The sequence below is a fragment of the Megascapheus bottae genome, chromosome 2, assembly GCF_031878675.1.
Source record: "Megascapheus bottae isolate mThoBot1 chromosome 2, mThoBot2.hap1, whole genome shotgun sequence".
In the NCBI taxonomy this organism is placed as follows: domain Eukaryota; kingdom Metazoa; phylum Chordata; class Mammalia; order Rodentia; family Geomyidae; genus Megascapheus; species Megascapheus bottae.
Genome location: NC_143510.1, coordinates 71,568,089 through 71,580,551, shown reverse-complemented (window position 1 = coordinate 71,580,551; position 12,463 = coordinate 71,568,089). Strand labels below are relative to the sequence as shown.

General features: G+C 34.5%; 1 protein-coding gene across 1 annotated transcript in view; it reads right to left on the bottom strand.

Moving 5' to 3' along the window:
• Nucleotides 1-6,082, bottom strand: part of Nts (neurotensin) — a 78,263-nt gene extending 72,181 nt beyond the window's left edge. The window contains exon 1 of the mRNA XM_090357484.1: nucleotides 5,971-6,082. Coding sequence (XP_090213610.1) covers nucleotides 5,971-5,980 — 10 coding nt within the window. The 5' untranslated portion in view covers nucleotides 5,981-6,082. The remainder of the gene's footprint in view (nucleotides 1-5,970) is intronic.
• Between the last annotated feature and the right edge of the window lie 6,381 nt (nucleotides 6,083-12,463).

Sequence of the window (12,463 nt, the reverse complement as noted above, 5' to 3'; positions counted from 1 at the left end):
CCTGTGTTATCAATAAGGTTACAATTCATTCAAAGCAGGATAGAATCCATTCAGTTGATGAACGAATCCACTCAATTGATGAACGTACAGGTGCATTACCAGAGGCTTGCTACCAATGCCAATAACTCCTATGACCAAGGAGAGCCCTATGACAAGGAGGGATCCCTCGACTCCCCTTAGATGTCTCCCCGAGAGCCAATGACGGGTAAGATCTCTGGAGCGGGGACAACCTAAGACAGGCCCGGGGGTGATCTGTACAGTGGGACAGAAGGCCGCAGAGCACTCAATGACGGGTAAGATTCCCTGAAGGGGACGACCTAAGACAGGGGTTTTGCGCGCTTGTCCCCCCCTGTTCTAATAAACAAAAAAGGGGGAATTGTTGGGGCCTAGCCTCCATCTCTGAGGCCTGATTCTGGCTCAGCTGCAATTAAAGGGCTTTGTCCAGGCATTCGGTCTTTTGCATACCTCTCTTAAGGCATCGCTGTGTACGTGACTCGATTGAACCCCCCGCAGTTTCGCGGGTCTCGCAGCAGCTCAAGTCTCGCGCGCTTTCCTGCACCTGTCCTGCCCACTACCTGAAAGCCCACCCAGACCCTTAGTGGTAGCACAGGGGCCCTCTTCCTATTGGCTAGCTTCCCAGTGCCCACCTTCTCCTACCCTAACAGTATGTAACTAATTGTGTGACGCAATAAAGTTAGGAGAGCATCAGGAGAGCATCAGAGAGAACCAGAGATCAGCAGAGATCAGCAGAGAGATCTGATGCGCTTTCATGGTTAACACTGTTTCTGACTCAGCGTGGTTCTTTCTTCCCCGGTGATTGGGGGAGGGCTGGGTCTTCGACACTTACCATCTCGCTCGGCTCCCGGGGGACTACAGGCTGGCCCTGTGTGTCCCTCCCCGTTCCCGTGTTGCTGCCCCGGAGAAGAGAGGAGCAACATGTGTGTGTGTGTGTGTGCGCGCGCGCGTGCTCTTCAGTGTTGGGGCTTGGATTTAGGGCCTATGCACATCATTGCAGTGCTCTTTTGTTCAAGGTTAACACTCTTTCTTATTATCTAACTTATTATCTACAGCTCCCCTTTCATCTGCTACTCTACTTTTGCCTAATTGGAGATCTGAATCTCATGGACGTTCTTCCCTTTTCTGGCTTTCCCAGCCTACTGAAAACTAGGGTTACAGGCATGAGCCACTGAGAGCCAGCGTATGATAGGTACTTTAAATAAATAAATATTTCTCCAAATTTGTACAGGCTGTAGAGTGTATTCACAGCTGGAATCCTGGTAACCACCTCTAGAATTGTATTCTTCTTGACAAGAAAGAGTTTAATGTCAGTAGAGTTTTACAAAGTAATGGAGGCTTCAGGAAACATACCCATTGACTTGGATGGCTAAAGAAAGTTTTCTTTTGGGTGACAGAGCTAATGTTAGTCACTGCAGCATTTATTATTGAGCAGCTCTTAGCCAGGAGAAAATATAGGTTGAATGTATTCTAGTAAGGAATTTATTGTTAAATCATCAACTTTCTACTTGAGTTTTTTTTCTATACATACTTTCTATTTAAAGCAGTAGTAGATGGTTATGCTTAAATAAAACCTAAGTATTCCAATCATGGAAATGATTTCTATAAACAAGGACACTTCTAATTGTATCATTTAAAGTATGTATTGACAATGAAATATTTACAAGGTGAAACAGGTAACTCTGCTTGCATTTTTTCCAGTTTTCAGGAGAAACATTAATACTTTTCTCCTGTTAGCATAACAGGGCTGTTCTCAAGTGTGGGGATTGTATTACTGTTTACATAAATACTCTGCTTTAAAGGCTGGTTTGCCCAGAGACACAGTTACCTCATATATACTATGTGCATACACAGGTAATAGAGAACTTTTAAAGATTAGCCAGGGTACAGGGAGAAGTAGAGAGCGAGAGAGTTCTAAGATTCTATTAGAATTGTATCTATACTCCTATATTTATTTCATACCTGTCCTCAAAGTGTTATCATTTTTGTACTTTTATGCTTTTGCTTCAAATTAGGTTTCTATACAGTGATTGTTATGTGAATGACAATACTTGTAATAATATGTGAACTTAACTTCCCTGTTAAAGTTCAATTATTCTTTACATCGTTATTTAAAAGTTCTGGTGATATTTAAAAGTGTGCTATTGAAAGGAAAGCTGTTTTGCATGTAGTATGAAAGTGATAGAACTGGCAGATTTAATATAAAACATTATAGTCAAACTAAGACGCTAAAATTTACTTATAAAACTAATGGATTATTTTACAATAATTTTCTATTTATAATACAGACATTTCAAACTTTGAAATTTTGATTTCAGTCAATGCATTTGAAGATACTCAGTAAAAATTACCTTGAATAGTGCTATTTCCATAGGGATAGTTATTCTGTCTTTTACCTTATCTGGTATATTCATCATCCAATCTCATGTGTTCAGTTGAGACATTTCTTGAAATCTTTTACATAGTGTGTCATATTTATTTGGATTGGCTTGTTAAATACAAACTTTGATCCAGATTTCACATGTTGTGCAATTTATCGATATCACATAGAACTGTTATCTTTGGAGTGCTAATTTAGTAGATTGTCCAATCTTGCAATATGCAATCTGTTTTCAGAATCCCAAAGAACTCTCACTGACAAAAGCAGCTACAAAAACATATTTCTTCACTGTGAACACGTTGTGTTGACTTAAGGAGAGCTGACTGTATACAAATCAGTTAAAGGCACCTTGCAAAACTAGACTGTCTGGAGGTAGATAAACAATGCACCTTTTCTTTGTAAGATTTTATAGGGTGTCATTCTGTAGTATTCTTTGAGGGTTGACTCAGTTCTGCCATATACTTTGTTGTAAGCAAATCAATATTTCCTATTATGATGATCTCAACAACCTATTACCTGTATCCTACAGAATATAGTACACTATTTGCATGACACATTTTGGTCACACAAATAATGATCACCTTACATCTCTGTGGTTATCCTTTCCATTACAAACAATGGAATTCACTTGGAGAATAATGAGAAAAGAAAACTTTTTATAATCATAATAATTATCACCAAAAATAATGCTTTTACATTCCTATAAAGTCTTGAGGGTATCTGATTTTACCTCAAGTTCTTTGATCCATTTGGAATTTATTCTCATACAGGGTGACAGATAAGTTTCCAGCTTTAGTTTTCTACAGGTGCTTAATCAATTTTGCCAGCAGCATTTGTTAAAGAGGCTGTGTTTCTTCCACATTATTTTTGGCTCCCTTATCTATTTTTTTCACATATTTTTTGTTGTAATTAATAGAAGGGTTACATTGTATTCACCAGATAGAAGGTACATTACTTCACATATATTGATACCCTTTCTCATGTCATGGTCCCCATTCAATTTTTTAAGCTACAGGTATATTTTAGATTTGAGGCCCTAGTCTGTTGCATGGTTAGTGAAGATCTTCCACTCTATTGGCTTTCTATTTAACTTGCTAGCTATGACTGTTCATACAGAAGCTCTGCAGTCTAACACAGTTCCATCTACATGATTTTTTAATTAAAAACATTTCAAAATGAAAAGATTTAAGGAATATATTCTTCTATCATCTGTACCTGAGATACAATTATTGACTCATTCTAGAAATAATTATTTATTGAAAGGTAATTAAATGATCAAATATAAGAAAGTAGCTAGCTTAAGTATGAGATGACATATAAGTAGGAGTTTCAGATTATAATTTTTCAAATAATTCAAGCTCTACTTTAGATCCTTCAGACATTTTAGATAGAACCCTATCATAATATATTGAACAATGATGAATGATTGTTCTTTTGTAATTTCAGTAAAGAGAAAGTGATTCTTTCTATTACAAAAGCAATTGATGTAATTTGCCAATTTAAAATTTTAAGTGCCCTTGAAAATAAACAATTGGATGTAATGAATTACATTCACTGCAAGATAAATGTATTTTAGCAGTTTGATAAATGTAAAAATTCTCATACTTCCTTGTGCATTTTTTCACACAAATTAGCATTTTATGAATACTAAAGAAAGAGGTTTCATGAGTAAATGTATTTATACCATTTTTGTAATTATTCTTCAAAAAGCTGAGACATAGAGTATATCTAGTTTCCTGGTGTCAATTGTAATTTCATAAATATAACAATATCTTTGAAGTAAATAGTGCATATCTGTTACAATGTAATTTTGATATTTTGGGGTGTTTTTGCGCCAGTCCTGGACTTGGGCTCAGGGCCTGAGCACTGTCCCTGGATTTTCTCAAGGCTAGGTTTCTACCACTTGAGCCACAGTACCACTTCTTGCTTTTTGCTTTGTATGTAGTAGCGAGGAATTGAACCCGGGTCTTCATGCATGCTAGGCAAGCACTCTACCACTAGGCCAAACTCCCGGCCCCTAATTTTGATATTTTTTAAAAGTAAAAGTTTTCCATACTTTTATGTATATAGGATACATATTTTTGAATTATGAGTCACCTAACAACACAAAAATTTAAAGAAATGCTATTGTTTTCACATTTGCTTCTGCCATCCCTGACCTTCACCTCTGTTTCCTTTACTCTTTCCTATAGATAGGTGCACATCCACTGAAAGGTGACTTTAAAATGTTCAAAACGGTTTATTTCAGGTTGGGTTATCGCTTAGCAATGTAGCACCTACTTAGTAAACTTAAGGTCCTAAATACAAAGCAAAATACTAGAAGAAAACATACAAAAAAGTATAACTCTCCAACAACTCTGTATACTAGTGTTACTGTGGTGAAGGAAAAGAAAATCAGTGCTTGTCCACAGCTTCAGCATGGTCCACGACGGGGTGTGTCCACATGAGTATTCCACACTACAATTTATTGCCAACAGAGATATTATGGGTGAAGGATGGAGTGTCACCCACAGATGTGGTGTGATCACTGTCACCTTTTCACATTAATGCAAAGACAAAAATAGAATATAAATAGAATTAGTGTGACAAGTCTTGCTTACCTCTTAACCATAATGCAAGAGGAATGTAACTCTGAAGAGAGTTGTTCTTCCACACAAAAGACTGGATAAGTATCTTAGAAATATTTCTCTTTTTCAAGGCATGTAGGCTGAAATGATTTAGAGAAGAAAGAAAAATTCAGGATAAAAAGCATGAAATATTGAAGTGGATTCGCTTACAGAATATAAGCAAATTGATAGCCAGACCCAGTTAAGATGTCTTTCTTTTAATGATTCTCCAAAGAAATACTAATACAGAGTAATGAAGTGATATAGAATAGTTTATTATTAATTAGGCTGATATTTGTATTTTAGTTCTAGATAACTTTTTGTATATGCGGTTGTAAAAGTACAAGGTAAAATTGCTTAGAAAAACATTTTTAAAATTTTGTATTGTATCTTATTATTGGGGTAATATATAGAGGGGTTACAGTTACATTTGTCAGGTGGTGGGTACATTACTTCTTGAATGTTGATATCCCTTCTCATATTTTTGTCCTTATTTCCCTCCCCCCAACCTTCCCAATCTTGTTTTTCCTCATCCCTTCTTTACTTCAAATAAACAAATAAATGTGTATACAATATAACAGGTAAAAAAGTCAGATACAGTAATCACATGAGATTATCGATAAGGGAGATAAAAAGAGAAAAGAAATGACTTCACATAGTACATTAAAAACAACAATCACAAAGATAATTGTTAAATTGTCCTCTTAAAACAGTATGTTTTAGATCATCTGTTAAATGAAATAATTGCATTAAAGAATTCTTTCTTAGAAGAATAGTGTGTAGTTTTAAAATAGACCTTTAGCTTAGTTTTTTGTTTGTAAACTGCTACTAATATATAACTAATTGAAATGAATTCTGTATTTATAGTTGCTATGTTTTTATCCATGATCCCTTTCTGTCCAGGATTCATGTAGGAAACCACATGACATCAAGTAGTAAAGCTTCCTGTTGACAGTGGCAATGACTAACCTCTTTTCATTTTTGATGTTCTTCAGAGCTTTGAAGCATGAGCATCAGGTATCTTGTACAACATCCTTCAACCAGCATTCTCTAATTTGTTCACGAGGAGACTGGAACGATGTGCTCTCTAGAGAAAGAACACAGAGATGCAATGGCTTTTTCATCAGAGCCTTTCAAGAATTCTTGCTATAACAAATGAATGTCCCTGTCTGTGATTGACATAACTTAGATGTATTTGTTAGATATGCCCATTTTCTCTACTATAAAGTTCTTTAATTTTCTTTTACACTCCACGGGAGGAAGTTATTTTATATAGCCAAATATAGAATAATAAATTTATGTCCCATGTCCTTGCAGTCAAAATATTACTAAATTAGAACCTTTTACTATTCTCTTCTAATTGCTTAGTTATTCAATTATTTCAATATATGAGCATAGAATTATTGGAATTTATTATATACTTCTGGGTATCACTCAATTCTATTTTCTACTGTTGTTGCTGTTCAAACTGCTCCAGCTTTGGTAGTGAGGAACTTGATTGAAATAGTTTGCCATTGTGTTCTACTTTGAGCATGTTTCTACTTCAGGGACTACAAGATGTTCCAAATACTTCTTGTATATCCTTTGATCTTTTCTCAAATTATTTGCTTTTGTGTTTGAATATTCATATTCTTTTTTTTATCTCATTACTGACACTACTTATAGTTTCTTTTTTTTTCACTTGAGTGATTGCACATGTTTTTACAGGTTACCTATACAGCATGTGTCAATCCAGCTTCTGATGATTTTATGCCTCTCCGTTCATAGTCCAAGAACCTTGAAATTGTATAATAGTACTTCTCTGGCTGATAATCTTTGTTCTGTCATTTGACACATGGCATTAAACTCCTAGAATTATGTGAAAGCCAAGCAGCTAAATTAAAAAAAAATACTGACTTAACTGTGGGTTCAACTTATAAATCTGGCTCAATTTATTTCTAATGGACTTTCTGTGGCTATATTCTCCAGGTAGATTGTAGAGAAATTAAAAATCAAAGGAGAAATTGGGGTATAATTGTGTATGTATATTGCAAGGATAACAGAAAACCCAGTAGAAATAATTACAGTAAACCCACCAGAATAATTAGAAATATATAGTGCATCCCACACAATCTCAGAATTGAGCAACCCAGATATCCCTTTATTAAATTGTACAAAAAAAGTGAAGGCCTTTAATATATACCTGCTCAACAATGGCTTTCAAAATAGTTCCTGAGAGTAAATAAATTCATCTCATTTGTTGCATTAGACACTGTGGGAGGAATTTTTAAAATGTGTTCATTTTATTTAATCCTTAAAATAAGTGATCAAAGTAATTACTACTTATCATTAAAATGTCCGTTGTAGCATCTGAATCAAATTGCATATGGAGGTGGAACACATTCCCTGGAAAGAAAGACTTTCATAGTTTTCTCATTCCAGCAGAAGTCAAAGGTTTCATGACAGCTACTTTTTAGTTCTGCTAGTGAAGGCTTCAAAGAGAAGCAGCCAGGAAGCTGAGTCCAGGAAATGTCTGTATGATGCTCTGTGATACAAATATCCTCTGTGACATTCTCCTAACTCAACAGATCTCTACACTCAGGATATCCAATGGGAAGGAAATTAGACTTCCTGGCAATATAGGCAACAGTTAGAAAAATTAAAATTAAAAAATAGATTAAAGTGATGGTCTACCTATAGGAAATGACTTAGTAGAAATATGACTAAGGAAAAACAAATAGAAAAATATTTGTAATGGGAAAAAGATTCAGTGACAAATAGAGCAGGTCCCTGAGAACTCATTCAACATGAAGTTCATGAAAAGGGAAGAGGGCAAAATTGATGATTTGAAGGACAGTATTAGGAGACTGAGTGGTATTTCTAGTATCAAGTAGACAGATATTACATTTCTTTTTTTTTTTTTTGCCAGTCCCGGGGCTTGAACTCAAGGCATGAGCAATGTCCTTGGGTTTTCTCAAACTTAGAGCTCTACCATTTGAGCCACAGCACCACCTCTGGCTTTTTCTATACATGTGATACCAAGGAATTAAACCCTGGTCTTCATACATGCTAGGCAAGCACTCTTACCACTAAGCAACACACTCAACCCCAGACATTACAGTTCAAAAGAAGAAATCTGCAACCTACTTACAATAACTACCAATCTCAAACCATAGTGAGATTAAACACATAGCCTTTCCTTTATATATAATCAGAAAGAATAAATGAATTCATCCCAATAATTTATATGTATAATTACTTCAGATATAATCATTTTTCTTATTAAAAACATTTTTGTTAGAAAAAAATAGTTTTATAGAAGAAAAATTTCTGTATGGTAGTACATAGGGTTATCTTTAATACATCTGTATTGGGGTGAATCTTCCTGAACCCTGCCACCTAAGGATTATAGCTTCCAGAGAGGGAGAAAGTACTTTCTGCATGCAGGTACTTACAAGTACAGAACAAAAGTTTTACCAAAACAAATTCTAGTATGGACATGCAAATATAAATGGGAACACATTGTATCTTTCATGTACTTTCCAGTTTTGTTCCTCTAAATTTCTCCTCCTTTTTTAGTCATGACAGTTAATGCTTAGCCACTCTATTTGACAGAGATGCATTATAAATCAAAATTAATCAAGTTCTAGTGTTTAAAGCACTCTTGCAAAGTAACTCACTGTACTACACTGATGGCTGTTGATTAGTTTAATTACATACTGTAAAACTTTAAAATAGCCTTGCAAAACTATAATTTTAGAATAATCTCAAAGTAAAAAAATCTTTACATGAAGAGAATAGATTATGTAAGAGAAATTGTTAAAGAATACGGACACTAGCCTATTATAACTACTCTGTGGAAAAATCATATAAACATTCACACAGTGTTTGTGTGGTTGAGTAGCAACATAAAGTAAAAGAATGTCTTATTGTATTTTATGTGCAAAAAATATTAGTGAAAGATAAATAGACCTGAAAATGGGGCACTACTGTTTAATTCTAAATAGTAAGCAATAGGCATAAAATGCACTAAAGATTTAAGTGTAATGAATGAATTAAAAAAACTCAGATGTTTGTCTTTTTTTCAAATATATGAATTTTTAAAATATAGCCAAACAGTTTGATATTCCTCTATATTGTCAATAATTGCAGGTTCATCTTATTTCAAACAATACCTTAAATTACATACTTAAATGATTCATGTGAAATCACGATGGGGAAAGTAGCACTATTCCCTTTTATTGATGATTTTATTTCTGTACACTTTGACTTGTACATAAATTTATCTAATTTGGCAAGAGGAAGAATAAGCAAAGAAACAATGAGAGAAAGGGTGAAGCAATTTATCACCGATAGTCACTAGACAATGTAGGGTTGGGGGAATAGGAGGGGAAAAGTGGAAGAAAATAAGGGGGAGACTGACAATTTTCAAAAAGAAATGTGTTATTTTACCTTTCTTGTGTAACTCTAAATCCTCGGTAAATCACCTTTACCACATTCTTAAAAGAATCATAACAGTCTATTGGATGAAAATTACTTTTGTTGGTGGTACAAGAGCTTACATATTAAAGAGTTAATCGGAATACAACTTATGATTTCATTATTTTGATAATAACCAGAAATTTATTTTAGCTATAAATTTATACTTCTGATTATTATTTTATAACTCTTTTTGAGACAATCTCACCATAGCCCAATGTGGACTGATACTAACAGTACTCCTGAGTATAATCTGTAAGTAATGACAGAGCCCATCTAACACTTTATTTGTAAATCTCCACTCTTTTTGAACTCATCTGTTATGAATTGTTCTGCTCTGATTTAAGAATTCATCCAGTTTCACCAGGTAACATTGTAGGCATTTTCAAACTTTTGTTTTCTATATATTCTCTAATAATGAAATGATCTGATACTTCATTGAGTATTTTTTCTTTTGATTCTTCCACAATTAATAATGTACTCCTTTAACCTCTTCAAGCATGTATTATGATTCCATTTGATCAGTAATCCCTTACCCTAGAACTTTAAGCAAAGTTCTCCCTAACAATCATTCCCAGTTTCTTCCCTTTGAAGAATTTTTTAATAGAATATACCTCTCCGAAGATAACCCCTACAGAATACTGGAATATTGGAGTTATGTATGTGAAAAACTTTATTTACAACTTTCACCATCCCATTCCACTCCCTACCAAATTTTTTTTAAAAAAGGAAAGAAAGAAATATTCCTCTATGAGAATTATTAGAAATTACTGGCACTAAAAATTTATTGTTAAGGCAGAAGTAACTAAGATATGGCAGTTTTTTCCCTTTATTGTAACAATAACAATCCACTGAGGTGCTCTTTCCTACCCAACCTTAAATACATTCTTTATTATTAATACAATTTAAAAAAATTTTATGTGGCTGTGCACAAGGATTTCAACATGTCAGTTTAGGAATACAATGCAGCTTCATCAACATCACCTATAAATACCTTTTCAGAGAGATTTTTTTCTAGACACCTCTGATCTCTGAGATCTTAGAATACTGTTTACTATGAAAAATCTTTCTTTTTCCAGTCATGGGGCTTGAACTCAGAGCCTGGGCATTATCCTTAAAAGCTTGCAAGCATTCTACCACTTGAGCTGTAGCACCATTTCTGGCTTTTTCTGTGTATGTAGTGCCAGGGAATAGCACCCAGGGCTTCCTGCATGCTAGGTGAGCACTCTACCATTAGGCCATTCTCTCAGCCCTGGAAAATCTTCTTAAGAATAGGACTTCTAAAAAATCGATGCAAAGTCTACTCTCAGCCAATGATTACTGACTACCCGCAAGATTAATTTTCCTGAAATCTCTTATATCCTGAAATTGTTAATATGATACAAAATTCAATACTTCTTTTTTCATCTGTCCTGGAATTTCCACAGTCCAAAACTTTTCACTTTAAGCTGGGCGTGGTAACTCATGCCTGTAATCCTAGCTACACAAGAGGCTGAGATCTGAGGATCAAGTAGCAAAGCCAGCCTGGGCACAAAAGGACCTAAGACTCTTATCTCCAATTAACCTCTAGAAAATGGGAAGAGTGGCTGTGTCTCTAGGGTTGAGCAGTAGCCTTGATCTGACGAGCTCAGGGACAGTCCCCAGGCAGAGTTCAAGCCCCCCATCACCTACCAAAAAATTAACTTTCCATTAGACTTTAATATAACAGAGATTAAAATCATCTGTCAGCCTGAGTGGTCTACTGATGATTTCTCCTAGCTGCCTTCCCATTTGCTATGCTCATTCAACATTTTCATGTATTTTCCATCCATTCCATTGTTAATACACACTCCTTGGTCTCCACATTGAATTCATGAGAAAGCCTTTAAAAAAAATCAAAGATGCCTTTTGCAGATAAAATAATTTAAATCTTTTTTCATTTGTACATAAAATAACTAAGCACATTCCAAGAATTTGAGATAAGTTGTACTTTCTCTTCATTTATAAGGGAAAAAAAGTCCAAGCAATCTGGGAACAGAAAAATGCAGTCTTGGTGTTACATTTTAAATGTACATGACATTAGTTCACTATGTAAAATGATAATCCAAAAAAATTATCTATTGCCTGGTTAGATTTAAGAGTTTTCTTCTTTCCTCTTTCCCACCCTCAGTTGTCATCTTTAGCAATTTGAATAAGTACTTACACACACTTTGAGAAGGAACTACCACTAAAAGAATGAAGACACAATGTTATTCTTTTGCAGATCTGATTCACTACAATTATCAGAAATACTGAGCAATCATCACACCAAGGCTATGCTCAGCTTCCTCAGTAACAGAAATGAATACAAATTTCCAAACAAGAATAAAATATAAAGTGTAATACAAAGATATAAAAGGTTCAACATTCATGTAGTCTGTACTTATTACCAATGATAATTATTATACTTTCATTAGGTGACATGGCTTTAGTATCAATTTAGGGAATAATTATTTTTATGTTGATCATTAATAATGGATATATTGCTATCTCACCTGGTTCAGAACATTTCTTTTGTAAAGAGCCATTGAGAAAAAATCTGGAATGTTCAAACCCAGGATACTCTAACAGAAAAGAAAATCTGCTCTCTCAGTTGAGTGCTAACCCTCCTTTAAGGATTGTTAGTATTCCAAGCACACCATCTGTTCTCAATTACTTGTTATTTTGTAATGTCAACTTCTGCTTATAAGAAAATATATGCTTGTGTATATTACAGATTTGCTTTCTGTACAAGAGTCTGAAAGTTCATATAATTCATTCTTCATCTTTTGTTCATGTATGACTATTGCAAATTAAAATACTGGAAATAAGAAAGGAACATACATAAATCTATGTGGCACAATAGAAGTTTTGAATTTTTTTGGCTTTTGTTTTTTCTATGTATGTAATACTAGGGCATTGAACCCACGTCTTTGTGAATGCTAGGCAAGTACTCTTATCTGTAGGCCAAATTCCCAGCCCAAAGCTTTGAAATCTTTATACATTT